Source organism: Chlorocebus sabaeus, chromosome 21 (assembly GCF_047675955.1).
Source record: "Chlorocebus sabaeus isolate Y175 chromosome 21, mChlSab1.0.hap1, whole genome shotgun sequence".
NCBI classification, from domain to species: domain Eukaryota; kingdom Metazoa; phylum Chordata; class Mammalia; order Primates; family Cercopithecidae; genus Chlorocebus; species Chlorocebus sabaeus.
The window spans coordinates 57,652,458-57,677,243 of record NC_132924.1 but is presented as its reverse complement, the minus strand read 5'-3'; the positions used below and the strand labels follow the sequence as shown (position 1 = coordinate 57,677,243).

Genomic DNA, 24,786 nt, shown 5'->3' with positions numbered 1-24,786 from the left:
AATATAATAGATAGTATAAATTTAAAAACCCCAAAACTTCACAAAACATTGGACACACTTATAGAAATGCAAAATGCTCTGGAAAATCTCAGCAATAGAACTGAACAAGTAGAAGAAAGAAATTCAGAGCTCGAAGATAAGATCTTTGAATTAACCTAATCCAACAAAGACAAAGAAAAAAAGAATAAGAAAATATGAGCAAAGCCTCCAAGAAGTCTGAGATTATTATGTTAATCCACCAAACCTAAGAATAATCAGCATTCCTGAGGAAGAAGACAAATCTAAAAGTTTGGACAACATATTCGGGGGAATAATTGAGGAAAATTTCCCAGGCCTTGCTAGAGACCTAGACATCCAAATACAAGAAACAGAAAGAACACCTGGGAAATTCATTGCAAAAAGATTATCACCTAGGCTCATTGTCATCAGGTAACTAAAGTTAAGATGAAGGAAAGAATCTTAAGAGCTGTGAGACAAAAGTACCAGGTAACCTGTAGGGGAAAACCTATCAGATTAATGGCAGACTTCTCACCAGAAACCGTACAAGCTAGAAGGGATTGGGGCCCAATCTTGAGCCTCCACAAACAAAACAATGATCACCCAAGAATTTTGTATCCAGTGAAACTAAGCATCAAATATGAGGGAAAGATACAGTCTTTTTCAGACGAACAAATGCTGAGAGAATTCACCAGTACCAAGCCACCACTACAAGAACTGCTAAAAGAAGCTCTAAATCTTGAAACAAATCATGGAAACACATCAAAACAAAACGTCATTAAAGCAGAAATCTCTCAGGAACAATAAAACAAAAACACAAGTTAAAAAATAAACAAAAACCAGGGTACACAGGCAACAAACAACATGATGAATGGAATGGTACCTCACATCTCAATACTAACTTTGAATGTAAGTGGCCTAAATGCTCCACTTAAAAGAAACACAACAGCAGAATGGATAAGAATGCACCAACCATCTGCTGCCTTCACTCACCTAACACATAGAAGACTCACATAAACTTAAAGAGACAGAAAAGGGCATTTCATGCAAATAGACACCAAAAATGAGAAGGAGTAGCTATTCTTATATCAGACAAAACAAACTTTAAAGCAACAGCAGTTAAAAAAAGACAAAGAGGGACATTATATAATGGTAAAAGGCCTTATCCAACAGGAAAATATCACAATCCTAAACATATTTGGGAGCTGCACACCTAACAGTGTAGCTCCCAAATTTATAAAACAATTAGTACTAGACTTAAGAAATAAGATAGACAACCACACAGTAACAGTGGGGGACTTCCGTACTCCACTGACAGCGCTAGACAGGTCATCAAGACAGAAAGCCAACAAAGAAACAGTGGACTTAAACTATACCTTGGAACAAATAGACTTAACAGATATATACAGAACATTCCATCCGAAGCCACAGAATATACATTCTATTCAACAGTGCATGGAACTTTTTCCAAGATAGACCATATGATAGACCACAAAACAAGCCTCAATTAATTTAAGAAAATTGAAATTATGTCAAGCACTCTTTCCAACCACAGTATGATAAAGCTGGAAACCAACTCCAAAATAAACCTTCAAAACCATGCAAATATATGGAAATTAAATAACCTGCTCCTGAATAATTATTGGATCAAAAATGAAATCAAGATGGAAATTTAAAAATTCTTCGAACTGAATGACAGTAGTGACACAACTTATCAAAACCTCTGGGATACAGCAAACGCGGTGCTAAGAGGAAAGTTCATGGCCCTAAACACCTCTATCAAAAAGACTGAAAGAGCACAAACTGATAATCTAAGGTCACATCTCAGGGAACTAGAGAAACAAGAATAAACCAAACCCAAACCCAGTGAAAGAAAGAAAATAACCAAGATCAGAGCAGAACTAAATGAAATTGAAACAAAAAAAAATACAAAAGATAAATGAAAAGTTTGTTCTTTCAAAAGATTAATAAAATTGATAGACCATAAGCAACATTAATCAAGAAAAGAAGAGAGAAAAATCCAAATAACCTCAATAAGAAACAAATGGGAGTTTTTATAACTGACACCACAGAAATACAAAAGATCATTCAAGGCTACTATGAACAACTTTATGTGCATACACCAGAAAACCTAGAAGAGATGGATAAATTCCTTGTAAGATACAACCCTCCTAGCTTAAATTAGGAAGAATTAGATACCCTGAACACTCCAATAACAAGCAGCAAGACTGAAATGGTAATTTTAAAATTATCAACAAAGAAACGTCCAGGACCAGACAGATTCACAGCAGAATTCTATCAGACATTCAAAGAATTGGTACCAATCCCATTGACACAATTCCAGATAGAGAAAGAGTGAACCCTCCCTAAATCATTCTATGAAGCCGGCATCACCCTAATATCAAAACCAGGAAAGGACATAACCAAAAACGAACGCTACAGACCAATATCTCTAATGAATATAGATTCCAAAATTCTTAACAAAATACTAGCTATCCAAATCCAACAACATATCAAAAAGCCAATCCACCATGATCAAGTGGGTTCCATACTAGGGAGGCAGGGATGGTTTAACATACACAAGTGAATAGATGTGAGACATCACATAAACAGAACTAAAAACAAAAATTACAAGATCATCTCAATAGATATAGAAAAAGCATTCCACAAACTCCAGCGTTCCTTTACAATTAAAACTCTCAGCAACATCGGCATACAAGCAACATAAAAGCCATCTATGACAAACCCACAGCCATCATAATACTCAATGGGGAAAAGTTGAAAGCATTCCCTCTGAGAACTGGAACAAAACAAGGATGCCCACTCTCACCTCTCCCCTTCAACATAGTACTGGAAGTCCTAGCCAGGACAATCAGAGAGGGGAAATAAAGGGCATCCAAATCCGTAAAGAGGAAGTCAAAGTGTCACTGTTTGCTGATGATGTGATCATTTACTTCAGAAACCCTAAAGACTCCTCCAGAAAGCTCCTAGAACTAATAAAAGAATTCAGCAAAGTTTCTGGATACAAAATTAATATACACATATCAGTATCTCTTCTATATACCAGTAGCAACAAAGTGGAGTATCAAATCAAGAACTCAACCCCTTTTACAACAGCTGCAAAAAAAACAAAAAAAAAAAAAAACAAAAAAAAAAACTTAGGAATATACCTAACCAAGAAGGGGAAAGACCTCTACAAGGGAAACTACAAAACACTGCTGAAAGAAATCGTAGATGACACAAACAAATGGAAACACATCCCATGCTCATTGATGGGTAGAATCTATATTGTGAAAATTACCATACTGCCAAAAGCAATCTACATATTCAATGCAATTCCCGTCAAAATACCACCATCATTCTTCACAGAATTGGGAAAAAACAATTCTAAAATTCATATGGAACCAAAAAAGAACCTATATAGCCAAAGCAAGACTAAGCAAAAACAACAAATCTGGAACCATCACGTTACCTGACTTCAGACTATACTATAAGTCCATAGTCACCAAAACAGCTTGGTACTGGTATAAAAATAGACATATAGACCAATAGAACAGAATAGAGAACCCAGGAATAAACTCAAATACTTAAAGCCTACTGATTTTCGACAAAGCAAAAAAAACATAAAATGGGGAATGGACACCCTTTTCAACAAATGGTGCTGGGATATAGGTTGGCTAGCCACCTGTAGGAGAATGAAACTGGATCCTCATCTCTCACCTTATACAAAAATCAACTCAAGATGGATTAAGGACTTAAATCTAAGAGCCAAAAGTATAAAAATTCTAGAAAATAACATTGGAAAAACCCTTTAGACATTGGCTTAGGCAATTTTGGGTTTCATAACCAAGAACCCAAAAGCAAATGCAATAAAAACAAAGATAAATAGCTGTAACTTAATTGAACTAAAGAGATGTTGCACAAAGTCACAGTCAGCAGAGTAAACAGACAACCCATAGAGTGGGAGAAAATCTTTGCCATCTACACATCTGGCATAGGACAAATATCCAGAATCTACAACGATCTCAAACAAATCACCAAGAAAAAAACAATCCCTTCAAAAAGTGGGCTAAGGACATGAACAGACAGTTCTCAAAAGAAGATATACAAATGACCAACAAACATATTCTATATATATTCTATATACATTCACAGAATATATATGATATATATGCTACATATATCACATATATGTGAGTTCATATACACATATGTTCATATACTTCATATATGAGTTCATATATATTCTATATATATTCTATATATACATATTCCATCATATATAGAATGTATACATTCTATCATATATAGAATATATATATTCCATCATAGACATATGTATATGTATATACATATGTATAGGTATGTGTATGTATATATACATATACATGTGTATGTATATATACATACTATATACATACACACGTGTGTATGTATATACGGGTATACATGCATATACGTCTATGTGTGTATATATGTATGTATACACATATACATGTATATACATATGTGTGTACATGTGTGTACATATGTGTATATGTGTGTACATATGTATATACATATATGTATGCCTATGATGGAATACTAGTCAACCATATAAAGGAATGAATTAATGGCATTCGCAGCAACTGGATGAGATTGGAGACTTATACTAAGTGAAGTAACTCAGAAACAGAAAACCAAACATTGTATATTCTCACTGATATGTGTGAGCTAAGCTATGAGGATGCAAAGGCATAAGGATGATACAATGGACTTTGGGGACTTGGGGGGAAGGTTTTGGGGGCGAGGGATAGAAGACTGTAAATAGTGTGCAGTGTATACTACTGGGTGCTGGGTGCACCAAAATCTCACAGATCACTAAAGGACTCACTCATGTAACCAAACACCACCCATACCCCAATAAAATATGAAAAATAAATAATTTTAAAAATATATATTGCTGGACGCAGTGACTCACATCTGTAATCCCAACACTTGGGAGCCAAGACAGGAGGGTTGCTTGAGACCAGGAGTTCAAGGCTGCAGCGAGCAATGATGGCACCACTGCACTCCAGCCTGGGCAACAGAGTGAGACCCTGTCTCAAAAGAAAAGAAAATAGAAATGAATGACAAATGAGTTTTTTAATAGATATGTACGTTTATATTTGGATATATACCTGGATGTGTAATTTCTATGCTTAGAAGCTTTTGTTTCTTTTATATTTACTTAAGATTATTTCTATTTGAAATGCAGTAAACCTTGAAATGTTTTTACTTTACTTATTTCATTGTTTTTGTTGCCACTATAGTACAAGGGGCAATTGAGAATTTCACTTTTTATCAGAGCTTTTTGTTTTGTGATTTTGAATAATAAAGTGTTATATGCAGTGGAGGGCAGTGAGGAAATTTTCATATTCATGGAAATCATCCACCATTGTGGATTTTGTGTTTACTTCTAAGATGACAGAAGCAACTACTCTGGATTTTGGATCGTGGATATTAGATTTCCTTAATGTTGAATATATAAGAATGGTCAACAACCACTGTTGAGAGAAAGAGTAAAACCAGCAAGGATTTCAAAAAAACTAATGAAATGAGATTTTGGCTTGATGAGACATTTTCTGGTGTCACTATATACAGATTAACATTTTGCATACTACCTTTGTAATGTTCATATACATTAATGTTTAAACCTAAGACATCAAGGCTAACTACTAAGCAGAGAAATGTTATTCCTGGAAAGGATGTAGTGTTTTTGGAAAGTACCTTAAGTTTGTATCTATTAAATAGTGTGTAGTTCTTGAAGTGGCATGTGTTAGGCAAGGTTTTTTTTTTTTTTTTTTAAGAATTCAACTTTTTGTTTACAATGAAATATAGCATAGAAAAATACTCTTTTTTTTTCTTTTAAGACAGGGTCTCTCTTGCCCAGGCTAGAGTGCAGTGGCACGATCTCAGCTCACTGCAGCCTCTGCCTGCCAGGTTCAAGTGATTCTCCTGCCTCACTCTCCCAAGTAGCTGGGATTACAGGCACTCACCACCATGCCTGGCTAATTTTTTTCTATTTTTAGAAAAGACAGGGTTTCACCATGTTTGCCAGGCTGGTCTCAAACTCCTGACCTCAGGTGATCTGCCCGCCTTGGCCTCCCAAAGTGCTGGGATTACAGGCATGAGTCACCAGTCCTGGCGAAAATATTCTTTTTTTGATGGGGGGGACCTAGTCTTGCTCTGTTCCCCAGGCTGGAGTGCAGTGGCGCAATCTTGGCTCACTGCAACCTCCACCTCCTGGGTTCAAGTGATTCTCCTGCCTCAGCCTCCTGAGTAGCTGGGACTACAGGCACCTGCCACCACACCTGGCTTTTTTGTATTTTTAGTAGAGACGGGATTTCACCGTGTTGGCCAGGATAGTCTCGATCTCTTGACCTCATGGTCCCCCCGCTTGGCCTCCCAAAGTGCTGGGATTACAGACATGAGCCACCACACCTGGCCAAAAATATTCTTATAATTAGTATTGGGTTAGATAGAAAAATCGTTTCAAAGAACTGTTGCCTGTAATTAAGTTTAAATATTTCAGATTCCGCTTTCTTTATTTTTAAAATCTTTTATTTTATTTTATTTTATTTTTAAATGGAGTCTCAACATGTCACCCAGGCTGGAGTGCAATGGCCAGATCCAGCTTTCAAAAGCAATCATCTTCATAGATGAATTTTTAAATTTTTTAATGTTAAGTATATAATACGGTATATTAATCTAGCTCCCAATATGGAAAGGAAAAATATGTAAGAATGTGCGATTACAAATAAGGAGCAAGAGCTTGGTTGTCTAGGACTTTTAACTCTTAACTACTGTCAGCAAACTAGTGAAAATAGCTAGAGTTAAATTTACCACTACATACTCATCGAAATCAAGTTAAATATTAAAAAGCTATCAAATTTGGAGAAAAGCCATGTAATATAATCAAATAGAAACAATGAGGCACTGTGCTTTTCAAAAACACTCTAGGATCTTGTGACCCACCAATGAAGGTATCCCAATATTCAAGTATAAGTTGTGTGCATCTGTTTTTATTTTTTAGAGATATATATTTCAGGTATTAAATGTATACACAGTAGATGTTTGTTTGAATGAAATTATTTGTTATATAAGAACTGATAACTATATCCTGGTGTAGCTTTTTCATTTAAAAAATTGTTTCATTTTATTTATGTATTTATTTCAATCGTTTTGGGGGAACAGGTGGTGTTTGGTTGCATGAAAAAGTTCTTTAGTGGTGATTCCTGAGATTTTGGTGCACCCATCACCGAAGCAGTGTACACTGTACCCAATGTGTAGTCTTTTATCCCTCATCCCACTCCAACCTTTCCTCCCAAGTCCCCATAATCCATTATATTATTTTTATGCTTTTGCATCTTCATAACTTAGCTCCCACATATAAGTGAGAACATATGATGTTTGCTTTTTCATTACTGAGATACTTCACTTAGAATAATGGTCTCCAACTCCATCCAGGTTGCTGCAAATGTCATTATTTTCTTCCTTTTTATGGCTCAGCAGTATTCCATGCTGTATATATGTGTACCACATTTTCTTTATCTGCTCGTTGACAGATGGCATTTAGGGTGTTCTATCTTTTTACAATTGAGAATTCTGCTGCAATAAACATGAGTGGATGGGTGTCTTTTTCATATAATGACTTCTTTTTGTCTGTGTAGATACCCAGTAGTTAAATTGCTAGGTCAAATGATAGTTCTACTTTTAAGTTTTTAAGGAAACTCCGTACTGTTTTCCATACTGGTTGTACTAGATTACATTCCAACTAGCAATGTAAAAAGTATTCCCTTTTCACCACATCCATGCCAACATCTGTGTTTTTTATCTTTTAATTATGGCCATTCTTGCAGGAGTAAGGTGGTGTCACATTGTGATTTTGGTTTGCATTTCCCTGATCATTAGTGATGTTGAGCATTTTTTCATATATTTGTTAGCCACTTGTATATCTTCTTTGAAAACTGTCTATTCATGTCCTTAGCCCACTTTTTGATGGGTTTTTTTTTTTTTTTTTTTGTCTTGCTGATTTGAGTTCTCTGTAGATTCTGGATATTAGTCCTTTGTCAGAGGTATAGATGGCAAAGATTTTCTCCCACTCTGTGGGTTGTCTGTTTACTCTTTCTGCACATACTTTGCTGTGCAGAAGCTTTTTAGTTTAATTAGGTCCCATCTATTTACCTTTGTTTTTGTTATATTTGCTTTTGGATTCTTGTTCATGAACTCTTTGCCTAAGTCAGTGTCTAGAAGAGTTTTTTGAATGTTACCTAGAATTTTTATGGCTTCAGATCTTGGGTATAAGTCTTTGATCCATCTTGAATTGATTTTTGTATAAGGTGAGAGATGAGGATGCAGTTTCATTCTTCTACATGTGGCTTTCCAATTACTCCAACACCTTTTGTTGAATAGGGTGTCCTTTCCCCACTTTATGTTTTTGTTTGCTTTGTCAGATATCAGTTGACTGTAAATATTTGGTTTTATTTCTGGGTTCTCTATTCTGTTCCTTTTGTCTGCATGCCTATTTTTATACCAGTACCATGCTGTTTTCATATAGCCATGTCGTATAGTTTGAAGTCAGGTAATGTGATGCCTCCAGATTTGTTCTTTTTGCTTAGTCTTGCTTTGGCTATGCAGGCTCCTTTTTTGTTCCATAGAAATTTTTAGGATTGTTTTTTCTGGTTCTGTGAAGGTTGATGATAGTGTTTTGATAGGAATTGCACTGAATTTGTAGATTGCTTTTGGCAGTATGGTCATTTTCACAATATTTATTCTACCAATCCATGAGCGTGGGATGTGTTTCCATTCATTTGTGCCATCTATGATTTCTTTCAGCAATGTTTTGTAGTTTTCCTTGTAGAGATCTTTTGAAACTCCCTAAATATTTTTTTGGGAGTGTGGGGAACTGTTGTAAAAGAGGTTGAGTTCTTGATTTGATTCTCAGCTTGGTCGATACTGGTGTACAGCAGTGCTACTGATTCATGTACATTCATTTTGCATCCTGAAATTTTACTGAACTTATTTGTCAGATTCAGGAGCTTTTTGAATGAGTATTTAGTGTTTTCTAGGTAAACGTTCATATCATCCACAAACAGCGACAGTTTGACTTCCTCTTTACCAGTTTGGATGCCCTTTATTTTTTTCTTTTGTCGGATTGCTGTGGCTAGAACATTTTAGTACTGTGTTTAATAGAAGTGGTCAAAGTGGGCATCTTTTTCTTGTTCTAGTTATCGGGAGGAATGCTTTCAACTTTTCCCCATTCAGTGTAATGTTGCCTGTGGGTTTGTCATAGATGGCTTTTGTTACCTTAATGTATGTCTCTTTTATGCCAATTTTGCTGAGGATTTTAATTGTAAAGGGATGCTGGATTTTGTCAATGCTTTTTCTCCATCTGTTGAGATGATTATATGATTTTGTTTTTAATTTTGTTTATGTGGTGTGTCTCATTTATTGACTTGTATATGTTAAATCATCCCTGCATCTCTGGTTTGAAGCTCACTTGATCATGGTGGATTATCTTTTTGATATGCTGTTGGATTTGGTTTACTAGTATTTTATTGAGGATTTTTGCATCTATGTTCATCAGGAATGTTGGTCTGTAGTTTTCTTTTTTTGTTGTTCTGTCCTTTCCTGGTTCTGGTATTAGGGTGATACTGGCTTTATGTAATGATTTAGGGAGGATTCCCTTCTTCTCTATCTCTTGGAATAGTTTCAGAAAGATTGGTACCAATTGTTCTTTAAACGCCTGACAGAATTCATCTGTGTATCTTTCTGGTCCTGAACTTTTGTTGTTGTTGTTGTTGTTGTTGTTGGCGGCAATTTTTAAAACTACTATTTCAGTCTTACTACTCATTATTGATAAGATCAGAGTTTTCATTTCTTCCTGACTTAATCTAGGAGGGTTGTATATTTTCAGGAATTTATCCATTTCCTCTAGATTTTCTGGATTTCATGCATAAAGGTGTTTATAGTAGCCTTCAATGATCTTTTGTATTTCTGTGGTATTGGTTGCAACATCTCCCATTTCATTTCTAATTGAACTTATTCGGATCTTTTCTTTTCTTGGTTAGTTGCACTAATGGTCTATCAATTTTGTTTATCTTTTCAAAAAAAACAGCTTTTTATTTCATTGATTTTTTTGCATTTTTTGTTGTTTGTTTCAGTTTCATTTAGTTGTGCTCTAATGTTGGTTCTTTTCTTCTGCTGGGTTTGGATTTAGTTTGTTCTTTCTCTAGTTCCTTGAGTTGTGTCCTTAAATTGTCTGTCTGTGCTCTGTTAGACTTTTTGATGGAGGCAGTTAATGCTATGAACTGTCCTCCTAGCACCACTTTTGCTGTGTCCTAGAAGTTTTAATATGTTGTGTCACTATTATTGTTTAGTTCAAAGAATGTTTAAATTTCTATCTTGATTTCATTGTTGACCCAAAGATCATTCAGGACTAGATTATTGTATTTTCCTGTATTTGCTTAGTTTTGAGGGTGGTTTTTTTTTTTTTTTTTTTTTTTTTGGAGTCCAAAAATTTCCAGTTTTATTTCCCTGTGGTCTGAGAGGGCACTGGATGTAATTTTGATTTTCCTTAATTTATTGAGACTTGTTTAATTTATTAATTTATTGATCTATCTTGGAGAATGTTCCATGTGCTGCTGAAAAGAATATATACTCTGCGGTTGTTGGGTAGAATGTTCTCTAAATATCTGTTAAGTCCATTTGAAGTCCATTATTTTGTTGACTTTCTCTCTTAATGACCTGTCTAGTGCTGTCAGGTGAGTATTGAAGTCCCCTATTATTGTGTTGTCATCTATCTCATTTCTTATATCTAGTAATAATTGTTTTATAAAGTTAGGAGTGCTGCGTTGGGTACGTATATATTTATGATTGTGATATTTTCCTGTTGGACTAGTCCTTTCATCATTATATGATATCCCTCTTTGTCTTTTTTAACTGTTGTTGCTTTAAAGACTGTTTTGTCTGATATAAGAATGGCGATTCCTGCTTGCTTTCCATTTCCATTTACATAAAATACCTTTTTCCACCCCTTTAAGTTTATGTGAATCCTTATGCCTTAGGTAAGTTTCTTGAAGACCACATATATTTGGTTGGTGGACTTTTATCCATTCTACCATTCTGTATCTTTTAAGTGGAGCCTTTAGGTCATTTATACTCAGTGTTAATGTTGGGATGTGAGGTACTATTTTATTCATTACACTAGTTATTTCCTGAATACTTTGTTTTTGTGTGTGTGTGTGTGTGTGTTGTGTTGTGTTGTGTTGTGTTTTTTTGAGACAGAATCTCACTCTGTCACCCAGGCTGGAGTACAGTGGGGCAATCTCAGCTCACTGTAACCTCTGCCACCTGGATTCAAGTGATCCTCCTTCCTCAGCCTCCTGAGTAGCTGGGATTACAGGCACCTGCCACTGCACTCAGCTAATTTTTGTAGTTTTAGTAGAGATAGTGTTTCATCATCTTGGCCAGGCTGGTCTTGAACTCGTGACCTAGTGATCCATCTTCCTCAGCCTCCCAAAGAATACTTTGTTTTTTCTTCATTGTGTTATTGTTTTATAAGCCCCATGAGATTTATGCTTCAAGGAGGTTCTATTTTCATGCATTTCAAGGGTTTGTTTCAAGATTCTTATAGTGCTGGTGTGATAGTGATGAATTCTCTCAGCATTTATTTCTTTGAAAAATCCTTTATCTCTCCATTTTGAAGCTTAGTTTTGCTGGATACAGAGTTCTTGGTTTGTAATTATTTTGTTTGAGGATGCTAAAGTTAGGACCGTAGTCCCTTTTGGCTTATAGGGTTTCAGCTGAGAAATCTGCTGTTAATCTGGTAGGTTTTCCTTTATGTTACGGCTTTACGTTCCTTTAGGTTACTGCTTGCTTTTGCCTCACAGCTGTTAAGATTCTTTCCTTAGATAACCTGATGACTATGTGCCTGGGTGATGATCTTTTTGCTGGTGATCATCCATTACACACAAAATACATTTTGCAATGTATTTCCCAAGTGTTCTTTGAGCTTCACTGTATTTGGATCCTCTTCCTCCTCAGGAACACCAGTTATTCTTAGGTTTGGCTGTTTAACATAATCCTAAATTTTTTGGAGGCTTTGTTTATTTTTTAAAAATTCTTTGTCTTTGTCTGATTGCGTTAATTTGAAGACCTTGACTTTGAGCTATTATTAAAATTTTCCAGTGTATTTTTTATTTCTCTAAAGTGTGTACTTCATTTCCAGAAATTGTAATTGTTTTTTCTTTATGGTATCTGTTTCTCTGGAGCATTTTTCATCCATATCCTGTGTTTTTTCCTTAATTTCTTTAAGTTGGTTTTCATCTTTCCCTGGTATCTACTTGAGTAGTTTAGTAATCAACCTTCTGAATTCTTTATCTGGCAAATCAGAGATTTCTTCTTGGTTTGGATCCTTCGCGCATGTTATAGAATCTTGTTTTGCCACATTACCAGAATTACTTTTCTGATTCCTTCTCATTTGAGTGACCTATTTCAGTGGAAAAGTCTGGAACTCAAGGGATGCTGTTTAGATTCTTTTGTCCCATGGGTGATCCCTTGATGTAGTACATTTCTTCTTTCCCTAGGGATGGGACTTTCTGCAAGCCAGACTTTAGTGACTGATGTTGCTCCTCTGGGTTTAGACACCTAGCAGGGTTACTAGGCTCTGTGTTAGTGCTGGGAAATGTCTGTAGAGAGTCCTGTGATGTGATCCGTCTTCAGGTCTCCCAGCCATAGATACCAGTACCTGCTCTGGTGGTGTTGGCAGGGCTGTGAAATAGACTGTGTGAGAGTCCTTAGTTTTAGATACATTGAGGATGCTGGCTTTCTTGAATGCTGGTTATGCCAGCAGTAAAGTTGTCACATGGACACACTGAGGACCACTGGTTAGCTGGGATTTTGCAGGCAGTGGAATTAGCTGTTGTCTTCTCCTCCTCGGAACAGGATTGTTCTGTCATGAGTTGCTGTAATGTTCTAAGTTGGTCAGCCTCCAGCCAGGAGGTGGCACTTTCGAGAGATCACCAGAGTTTTTGGCCTGTCTTTCAGAACTTGCAGTGGCCTGCCACTTCTTTCAAAGCATCCATGAATTCTTTTAGTCTTCCTGGTACATTCCTGTGGTGGTTCCTGGATTAAAAGTCCACATTGTGAGTCTCCACACATTGTTCTGTCTGTCCCAGTGGGAGCTACATGTCAACCCTGTCTCCTGTCTGCTGTCTTGACTCCACAATCAGCTTTTTCATTTTTACTGAAACTTAATTCCACGTTGAGATTTTTAAAATTTCAACATTAAATAAGTGCCATTTTTGACTAGTACATAAATTTTATTAAAACAACTAAATCTGAAAACTAAGGAATTCATAAATTATCATTTTTGATAACCTCTCATCATTTACATGGAACATGTAGGATCTTTATGACTTCAATTTAGTAAATTGTAAATACAATTTAATTGTTGTTTAACTTGTATTTGACAGCTTACCAAATAAACTAATGAAATGAATCCCACATAATCTAGATACCTATACTCCAAAGAACAGTACATGGATATTTCTTGGCCTGATAATAAATGAAAAGAAAGGAATAAGTGATGTATCTGCTTTGGCTTATTGTATCTCAGCAAGAAGGAGAGAGAGGGCAGTTCTTAGTGAAATAATGCACATTAAAACAAGATAAAAATTTTTAATTGACATGATTGCATATATTGAAGTGGTACATAGTTATGTTTTGTTATATAATGTATAGTGATCATATCATGGTAATTAGCATATCTGTGATCTCAAACATTATCATTTTTTTATGTTGGGAACATTTAGTATCCTCCTTCTAGCTATTTGAAACTGTGTAATACATTATTGTTAACTAGAGTCATCCACAGCAGTATAGAACACTAGTATTTATTCCTTCTATCTAGTGATAATTTTTGTCCAAGGTAATTTCATTTAACACAATAAAAAGCCAGGCTAAAAACATAAACCTTAATTGTAGATTTTAGTTTTGGTATTGCATTATTTGGCAATGATAAGCTTAGAAAAAATACTTAATTTTTAATTTAATTCATTAGATTTGTTTTCTGTTAATTTATTCTTTATACCTAAAAGATAAAAAGATCCCGCTATTACTTTTACTGTCACACATTATTTTTCTTTGTTGAAGCAAAGAAAAAAGTTTAGAATGTGACAAGAGAAAATATTATTATCTAAAAGAAAATTTAAGTTTGAAAACAGGCTGATTCAGTACATGTTGTCATTTCAGTTAAAGATAATGTATAAGATATGAATCATAGTTGTGCAGAAATATCAATTGATTTGGCCACATATATTTAGGACTGATTATTGCTGACTAATGTTATATTTTTGAAAGTTTTAAAAATTCAATTAAAGTGATTATATAGATTTATACTTTAATATTTCAGTGGCAACAGAAATTTCGGTTTTCAGAGCACATTTTAGATTAAAGATTTTATCCTTTTCCTATGGTTTACTCATAAAAAAATCAACTCTATTTTCAATATTGTGATCAAATAAAAGGGAATTGGGACAGTGTGTACAGTAAGTACTTTTTTTTCATCATTTCATAGTGTTTATTACCTACTGTCAGATTGTCCAACAAAGATATTGTAACAATGTGCATTGTAATCAATAAGTAATGTATAAATATGCAGTGTCACCATGGCCTCAGCACTATTACAATTTGTTATTTTAATTTGTTATTTTATTATTTACTGAATAGATAGGAAATGGCATCTCTATTTTCTTTTCAATTTAATGTTCTTTGCTTACTAGTGAAAGGCTGATACATTATCTATTAATGTTGCCACAAAAGTTTCAGATCAATTTACAGGAGGTACTTTTAAATGCATTTGGTCTTGTCTAGATTAAAACAACAATGTACATTTATTAAACCCTCACAAAGCACCACGTACTTAGTTTTTTTATGGATTATATAGTATTTATTATGGTTAGTATACTCATTTTACAAATGTGGAAACAAAAGCTTAGAAATATTAATACATCCAAGGTCACAGAATCATTAAGTGGTATTTATAGTTTGGTGGATTTGTCCCATCAAAGCTGGTTTTCCCTTTTACTTACCATTTTAACTCCTAAGTTGTACTATCATAGCATACCCGTACTCTAAATTCATAACTGAAATAATAACTTTACTTTAAATTTTACATTTTCTGCTGAATTCTCTTTATGCTAGTTGTATACATAGTCTTATAGGACATATTTACAAAGACAGCATAAAATAGACCAGACACTTAAGAACACACAGGAAGGTAATTTGAATGATATAGATTTTTCAGTATGGGAGATTTTATCAGTTTCATCATAATAACAATAGTGCATTCAAGTTCTTTCATGTATGTACCACATTTTATTCTTTTATCACCCCTTCAGACATATGAGGTTGTATACTAATCTCCACATGAGGAAAATGAGGCAGGGGCCTGTTGTTTGGTTCCACTTCTGCGTGCTTTCCATCTGGATCATACTTATCAGGATGACATTCTATTATTGCAAACCTGTGCTTTAAATTTACTGGATTACAAAGCTTTAAAGATATGTGGATCTGGGTGCTATAACACTGCTCAAAATAGCTGCCTGAATGAAGAGATATATGTACTTTAACATTACACTTTTAAAAGTGAGTATATTTCATGAGATGAATTGTCTGTCTTATGTGCAATTATAAATCATTTCTATTTCATAAGACTGTAGAGTGATTTTGAATACAAAGCAATATTGGACAAATAGTAAATTATGTTAAATTGTATGGCAAATTGAGAAAGTGAAACTCCGATTTTGAGCAACTGTGCCTTCATGATTTAAAATGCAAGTTTCTCATGCAGTATGGCACGATTCTTATTTCCTCTCAAACTTCTATTATAAATGCATTTATTCTTTTTAATTTTAGCTTCACAAATAATTCTGATTTGGAATTAGGGATCTTTTTTTGAGGATAGGAAGAAATTTGCAAATTATATTAGAGTTTTGATTTGTGATAAATGACTATATAATTTATTATATACTCTGTTATAATCTGAACTATATAAAAATAATTTTCTGCTTTAAAATCTCTCACAGGGTCTTTCTTAAGACACTTTCATTCACCTCTGGAAATAGCAACAGTAGTTTCTAATCTTTGGCTAGCAGATAATTTCTAAAATCATCTTTCTTTCTCCCTGAATTGTAGTCTGAGTAGCACTTGTCTTTCAGAGAAAATGAACTTTATTTCTATTAGAAAAATTGTTAAACTAAAAGATCTGACAATAACATTCTCGAATAAGTTTAAAGAATTTGTGGCTTAAATGAATTTGAATTCTAATTTACCTTTTACTTTGAGCTAGGCTGCTGTTTTCAATTTATATGCATTTTATACATTAACTGCTACCCTCGATTTCCTGTCAACTTTGTAGTAAGCGATACTCTGAAATGCTACTCTATGATGCATTTAAATAAAGATAAAAGGTCAATCTAGGCTTTTCTAAAATTACCATTCTAGGATATAAGCTTCTGAATTGCTTTATATTTGTATCATTATACATAATTTCTGACATTTAAAAATTTACCAAAAATGTAATGAATTCAAGGTAGTCATTATTTGTCTATGGATTCGTTTAGCACGTTAAAGACTTTATATATCTTTAACCGTAAAAAACATAATATCGCTAAATAAAATTATTCTGTCTATCTCTAGGCAAACTAGAACTCATGTTCTAGAATTCTAGATCAGCAGTGAACAAAGCGAGGATGTCTGCTCTTACACCTTCTTTTTAATACATGTTGCAAGTTTTAGCCAGGACATTAAGGCAATAAATACATAAACAAATAAATAGATAGGAAAGGAAGAAGTAAAATATGTATTTCTTCATAGTGGATGTGATACTGTATATCAAAAGATTCTAGGAAATCTACAAAAAGCTACTAGGATTAATAAATGAGTTTAGCAAGGTTGCAGAATACAAGGCCAGTATTCAAAGATCAATTATATGTCTATACTTTAAAAACAAATAACCAGAAACAGAAATTTAAAAACCAATATCACTTACAATCCAAAAAAAAAAAAAAACATGAAATACTTAGAGGTAAATTTAACAAATGAATTTTTAAGACCTGTATACTGAAGACCATAGTATATTATTGAGAGAAAGTAAAAATCTGAATGAATACATAGATACACCATGTTCAGGGATCAGACAAGTCAATTTTGCTGAGATGTCAGTTCTCTACAAATTAATTTAGAATTCAGAGCAATTCTAAATTAAACCCAGTGGGCTTTATTTTAGAAACTGACAAGCTGATTGTAAAATTTATATGGAATTGCAGAGGAAAAACAATTGATACAGAGTTAGAAAACTGACACCACCTAAAGAGTTATTATATAGTAATCAGAGGAATGTGTTATTAGCATATGGTATTGAAACAATTCATTATCAATTTAGAAATACAAAAGGAAATTCCACCCTTACCACACATCATACATGAAAATTAATTTACAAGATATCATTGACCTAATATAAAGGCAAAACATAAACACTTTAAGAAGAAACATAGGAGAAAATCTTAACAATCTTAAATCAGGGAGAGGCTTTTTATATAGGAAGCAAAAGCCATCAATTTTTTTTTTTTTTTCTTGAGACAGGGTCTTGCTTTGTCACCCAGTCTGGAGGGCATTGGTGCAATCATGGCTCACTGCAGCCTTGACCTCCTGGGGTCAAGCAGTCCTCCCACTTCAGCCTCTCAAGTAGCTAAAACTACAGGTGCATGCCACCAAACCTGGCTGTTTTTTTTTTTTTAAGAGATGGGTCTCATTTTGTTGCTTAGGCTGGTCTTGAAATCCTGGGCTCAAACAGTCCTCCCACCTTGGCCTCCCAAAGTGCTGGGATTACAGGCATGAGCCACCGTGTCCAGCGTGAATTTTTAAAACAAAGTGATAAATTAGACTTCCTTGAGAGATACAATTTAAAAAATGAAAAAGCAAGCCACAGACTGGGACAAGTTAATAAATAAATTGAATGCATAAACACATAGATGTATATTGTGTATGTGTTTGTATATGTATATTGAACATACATGGACCAGGATATGTGTCAAGAATATATAAAGGACCAGGTGTGGTGGCTCATGCCTGTAATCCCAGCACTTTGGGGGGCGAAAGTGAGAGGATCACTTGAGGCCAAGAGTTCAAGAACAGCCTGGGCAAAACAATGAGTTGTCATCTCTACAAAACATTATAAAATGAACTTTGCCAGGCATGGGGCACATGCTTGTTACCTCAGCTACTCAGAAGGCTGAGGCAGGAGGATTGCTTGAACCCAGGAGTTCTAGGATACAGTGAGCTGTGATCATGCCACTGCACTCCAGCATGGGTGATAGAGCAAGACTCTGTTTTAAAAATAAAATACACACACACATGTGTGTGTGTGTGTGTGTGTGTGTGTATTTTTGTCTATAAAGAACAAATATAACTCAATAATAGAAAGACAACCTAATTTTCAGTAATGGATAAAAGAGTTGAAAAGATACTTCGCTGGAGAAGATATGTGAATGGTTAATAAGTACATGAAAAGATCATATGGGCAATGGAAATTAAAAACCGTTATGAAATACCGCTAGATACTTACTAGAATGGCCAAAATTTTTAAAGACAGTACTAAGTGTTGATGAGGATGCAAAGCAACATCAGCTTTTATGCATTGCTAGTGGGAATATGAAATGATACTATTACTTTGAAAAACAATTTGACAATTTGTTTATAAGTTAAATATACATTTACCATATGACTCATCAATTCCATTATTTGTCTAAAGGAAATGAAAACTTATGTTCACATAAAGACTTGTTCACAAATGTTTATAGTAACTTTCTTTATAATATCAACCCAAATACCTATAGTAGAAAAATAGATAAACCAAATGTGATGTATTCAATACAAATGGAAAACTATTTAGTGATAAAAAGGAGCAAATAACTGATACTTACATCAACATGGATAAACCTCCAGATCATTGTGGTGAGCCAAACAAGCTAGACACCCTAAAATTCCATTTTTATAGAACTCTGGAAAAGATAAATATAGGCCCAGGATGAAGATGACTTACTGGAGAGGAATATAAGGAAATATTTTGGGTTGATGGAAATGTCCTGTATCTTCATTAATGTGGTAATTACATGTTTACGTATGTATCACAATTATTGAACTGTACATTTAAAATTCATGTATTTTATTGTGTGTAAATTGTACCTGAATAAAGATGAAAAAGATAGTATTTATAAATTCTATTAATACTTGATTTCCAAAGGAAAATAACGCAAAAGATAAGTGAACACTTAAAGATAATTTCAAAGTAAGTCTTGCTTGAAACTATATAAAAGTATTTATTAAAAGGCAATTAACTACTAACATCCAAGGGTGAAAATTTTGACCTTTAGTGTATTATGCAGAAAAATTATGGTATATTTCTTTTAAAATTGATCAAAGACAGCAACATACATTAATCAGAGGAAAGCATCAATTAAATGTAGAAACAAGATTTAAACAAAGATTCATATTAAAATGATGATAAGTAATACTTAGAAACTGCATCCTGGAGACACATTATTTGTATTTTTAGAAAAACAGAAACATATATATTAGTGTGAAAAGATGTCAAAAAACAAATATTAAATTGTTGAGCACAACACATTATGTTGACAAGAATATACCGTAAATGACTGTAGCTTGCAATAAGGAAATATCTTCCTTGTTTTTCTCTTTAGGCTTTTTTTACAGGCATTAATATCAACAAATATTTCCTTTCCTCCCTTTATTTATTGAACCATACTCCTTCTCATGCTATCTTTTCCCCTAAAGGAAGTGAATTAATTCATCACCTCTTCTTATTACAGTTTTTCATTTTAAAAACAAAAAACACTACTTAAGTTTTCCCTTTCTCTTATTTCCAAAGTTATATATTTAGCCACCTAAGTTATGCTGTACTTCAAAATGTTTGTTGTTGTTGTTGGTTTGAGACAGAGTCTCTGTCACCCAGGCTGGAGTGCAGTGGCGCGATCTTTGCTCACTGCAGCCTCCGCCTCTCGGGTTCAAGTGATTCTCCTGCCTCAGCCTCCAGAGTAGCTGGGATTACAGGTGCACACTACCAAGCCTGGCTAATGTTTGTATTTTTAGTAGAGATGGGATTTTGCCATCTTGGCCAGGCTGCTGTCGAACTCCTGACCTCAAGTGATCCACCCACCTTGTCCTCCCAAAGTGTTGGGATTACAGGCTTGAGCCACTGCGCCTGGCCCTCAAAATGTTTTTGAAGCAATTTTTGTTATAGTTATGCAAATGCTTCTTGAGTTCAATGGTACAGGAAATTATGAGCTTGCTTCCATTTTGTATGGCATCAAACATGTGTAAAGTGCTGCAGAATGGGTTACCTATGTTACATCTTCTCTTAAAATGATAATTTTTATGGTCCTTTACTTTCCCCCCCTTCTTTTATGAGCTGTGTCATTAAAAATCACTTCAATTGCTCATCTAACCTTTCTTCTCACCCAAGAAAACCATTTTGAAGTCTGTAGGTGATATTACTTTCTTGAGGCTTGATGGACCCTGCTGAGATCAAACCTGCTTATTACTTTTCTTAGCACTCCTTTTTGTTGGAGAGTCTTAAATATTAGTCTTTGTTAACCTTTCCACAGATTTGTTATTGGGCGGGAAAAACCAGGACAAGTGAGTGAGGTTGCCCAGTTGATAAGCCAGACACTGGAACAGGAGAGGCGCCAGAGAGAGCTGCTGGAACAGCATTATGCCCAGTATGATGCCGACGATGACGAGGTCAGTAGTGCTTGCAACGATTATTTTTCCCACATTTTCTAATTCATGAAACTCTCTCTACTGTATAACAGTATGAAACAGTATGACAGGTTTTATGCAGTTTCTTGAGGAAAGTGTGTCCACATTGAACTAAAATTCTACCTTAGAAAAGAAATACTACTAGCATCTGATACACACTTAAGAATCAAGTCATGGTATCCTGTTTACAGTATGAAGACTGTGGACACAAATAAGTCTTAGATTTTGCACTATTATAAAGGAAGTCATAGAAACAAAATGATAAAAACACAGAAATATGAATAATGTCTGTCTTTATTGGTGGAATTGGGCGATTTTCTCTCTCTGCTTTATATTTTTTCAATCTTTTCCAAATGTTCTACCATAGTATGTAATGCTTTTCCAAAAAATTGGTAAACACACCCAAACACAAACAAATATACATAGAAAAGTACTAAAGATTGCTGAGTGTTTCCAGTGTCTTTTTTCCCCCAGGAAGAGAAAGTTCTTTGGATCTGCTCACTATGATTTGTGCTAACATAATGCAGAACAAAGCTTTCCACTAGCACATGTTCCATAGAGTAGATACATATTGGAATAATTTTACATCCTGCTTTCTGTAAAAGATCAAGTAAATGAATAGAAGCTAACCCCCAAGTGAAAACAGCTCTCCAGAACCCTTGTGTGCTGTAATATAATACAGATGCTGGTCTGTTTCTAATGTCATTGTCAAATGTACATTGATATAACGGGACAACATGCTTTATTATAAACACGTTTAAACATGCATATGTTTCATATTGGCATGTCAAAAGATCCATCAACAATTTAATTGTAGTATTTTATACTCCATATACTAGTATATATTCAGATAAAATAAATATTCTTCATTCCAGCTGATATAACCACAGTGAAACTTCATATATTCAACCCCTTCTTTTCTGAATATGTAACTTTTCAGAATTTTGCTTTCTAGCCAGGATATAGAGATTAATAAACAGACATTCAAATATTTTCACATATTTTTAATCTGAGATGTTTTAATCCCAATATATATTAAGATCTCATGAATATGTGGTATAATGAGGATATATTCTCTACTTATTATAGTAGAAAATTAGAGGTGGTATATCTGTTAACTTTTGATCAAAGAGTAATACACTAGAAATCCTTTAAGTGAATGAATTAGACTTTTAGAACTTGATTTAATTTATTTTCTTACTTGATGAGTCCATTTGAAATGGCAAGTATATTTTCATTACACTGAGATATTTTGCATGAAAAATGTTCTCTTGAATTTTCAAACTAAAAAAGGGACTTCCTCAAATATTTTGAACTTGTATCTTTCTTGGTTTTCAATTCTCTACATTAGTATTTTGTATTTTATCAAAGACACCAATTTGCTTTGACTGCAAGCTTTTTCTGAGATTGTAGAATCATTTTCTGCAGGTTTGATTTTTGCATCCTCACTGTGCTAGGATTTTTGGTCTTAGGTTCAGGGGAGTACAGTGACATCAAGTGGTGGAAGGGGACGTGGCCAAGCTTTCTAGTCTGTGTGCCTTGGTGTCTTTGGCCTGAAAGCACAGGGATTGGGCTAGATCACAAAATTCCTTCCAGCTTCTAATGTTCCATGAATGTGAAATAAGCCATCAAGTCTAACAAGCAGAGGGGGCAAACAAGATAGTCACATTTTTAAGGCACTCCAAGTAAAACATTTAGATCACAGACCACACATTTTCTGTAGTTATTTTGAGGCACTGATCGCATTCATTCCCAAAAGTTGATATAAGATTTAGCTTTTTCTTTTCTTTTTTTTTTTTTTTTTTAGACACAGGGTCTTGCTCTGTCACCCAGGCTGGAGTGCTGTGGTGCAAGCATAGCTCAATATATCCTGAAGCTCCTGGGCGCAAGCCAACCTTCTGCCTAGCCTCAGCCTCCTGAGTAGCTGGGACTATAGGCACACAGAACCACATCCTGCTAACGAAAAAAAAAATTTTTTTTTTAATAGATGAGATCTCACTTATGTTGTCCAGGCCTGTCTTGAACTCCTGGCCTCAAGCAATCCTCCTGCCTCAGCCTCCCAAAGTGCTAAGATTATAGGTGTGAGCCACCCCACCTGGCCCAGATTTTTCTTTAACTTGATAATTTGAATAGATGGAAAAAGAATATTTTTTACATGACATTTATACTTAGGAATATATCACATCTTAAATGGCAGATTGCTTATAGATTTATTTTTGTTTGTGTGCCTGCTTTTGTAAAGTAATCAGAGTTGTCACCTGAGCAGATATTGTCAGGGGCAAGGAAATTAAGTAAATATTTAGTGGCAGGCACTTTGCAAGGTGTCCTTCCTACATGATCTCATTTAATCTTTGATGCAGCCAGAAGAGATTTTCTTTTTTTTTCCTAGAAATGCAGCAACTGAGATTTCTTCTAGTGGTATGTCCAGTAGCTGGCAGAGTTGGAACTGGAATAAGGTCTTGCTGGCTCAAAAGCCTGGACTCTTTGCAATACACTGTGCTGTTTTTCAGTAGAGTGTACAGAACACTCCTGCTCTATTCAGGCAGACACAGAATAACTGGGTAACAAAAGATGTTAAGAGAATTACTGTTTGGGGTGCTAGAGTTCAGGTTCTATGATTCTTTGTTTTGTATTTCTAATAATAGGGAAATAAAGTCTTTGGATAATTATTTTACTCTATCTAACAGTCCGTAAGAATCATCTTCATAGAGTTTACAGGGAAGAATAATTGAGTACTCAATTTTTTAAATTAGTTTAGCTTTGAGTTAAACTGTTTTTTCTTTCTGCAAGTTGTAGAAGTAAAAACAAGGTGCTTGCTATGTTACTCCAAGTAACTCACTTTATGGAAAAATGTCAAAGAGAATTTTCCTTTGTATCTCTTTCTCATCCTCCTCTGTGACTTGGGTTTTTTCCCTTTTTTGTATGTTACACACTGCCTCACCAAAAGATGCCCAGATAAAACCAACTGTTAATTTTTGTTATGTAGGAGAGATGAAAGCTGTACAAATAGTGAAAATCCACTTCAATGTTAAAACTTCAAATTATCATTTGATTCAAATTCTTTTTTTCTAATATTAAGAAATATTATTTATTTATTTATTTATTTATTTATTTATTTATTTATTTTTTGAGACGGAGTCTCGCTCTGTCGCCCAGACTGGAGTGCAGTGGCCGGATCTCAGCTCACTGCAAGCTCCGCCTCCCGGGTTTACGCCATTCTCCTACCTCAGCCTCCCGAGTAGCTGGAACTACAGGCACCCGCCACCACGCCTGGCTAGTTTTTTTGTATATTTTTTAGTAGAGACAGGGTTTCACCGTGTTAGCCAGGTTGGTGTCGATCTCCTGATCTCGTGATCCGCCTGCGGCCTCCCAAAGTTCTGGGATTACAGGCTTGAGCCACTGCGCTCGGCCTGAAAAATATTATTAAATTGATTGATTTGAGTGCTTTTTCCCCATTTTCTATGTACTCCCTGTCTTCCTTTGTGAATGAAGAATAAAATGCCCAAGAGGCATAAAGGAAATGAGAAGAACAAATATTGAATATATAATGAATAAATGCTCCTTGAATAATTGAGTTAATTTCATATATAATCCAACAATTTATTGATTGATATATCTTGGTTAAAATAAGCCCTGGATATATGTAATCAGTCACTTGGTTTTTTACTTTTATGATTTATAGAATCATCTTGTGATTTCCAAGTTAGAGTTATTTTTATTTGACAGTATCCCTTGTGACATTCCCTGCACCAGTAAGGAAAACCTCCAATTAGATTCAGAGCAACCAAGTTCATCCAACTGATTTCCAGAGCCAGCTCTTAGATCAGCATCTTCTGCTGAAGGATAGATAGCTTCTGTTTTTCATCAAATCATCCAGTTGATTGTAACTTGGAACTTGTCACATTGACAGAGGGTATTTGCTTGCTT

General features: G+C 34.7%; 1 protein-coding gene and 1 long non-coding RNA gene across 14 annotated transcripts in view; one reads left to right on the top strand and one right to left on the bottom strand.

The window, feature by feature from the left end:
* PPP1R9A (protein phosphatase 1 regulatory subunit 9A) overlaps nt 1–24,786 on the top strand; it is a 395,072-nt gene that overhangs the window by 274,348 nt on the left and 95,938 nt on the right. For all 13 annotated transcript variants that reach the window (XM_073009120.1, XM_038004639.2, XM_038004633.2 and 10 more), the window contains exon 6: nt 20,706–20,841. In XM_073009120.1, the coding sequence (XP_072865221.1) occupies nt 20,706–20,841 (136 nt within the window). The remainder of the gene's footprint in view (nt 1–20,705; nt 20,842–24,786) is intronic.
* The window catches only part of LOC140709666 (uncharacterized), a 64,914-nt gene that overhangs the window by 22,419 nt on the left and 17,709 nt on the right, over nt 1–24,786 (bottom strand). The window lies entirely within an intron of this gene.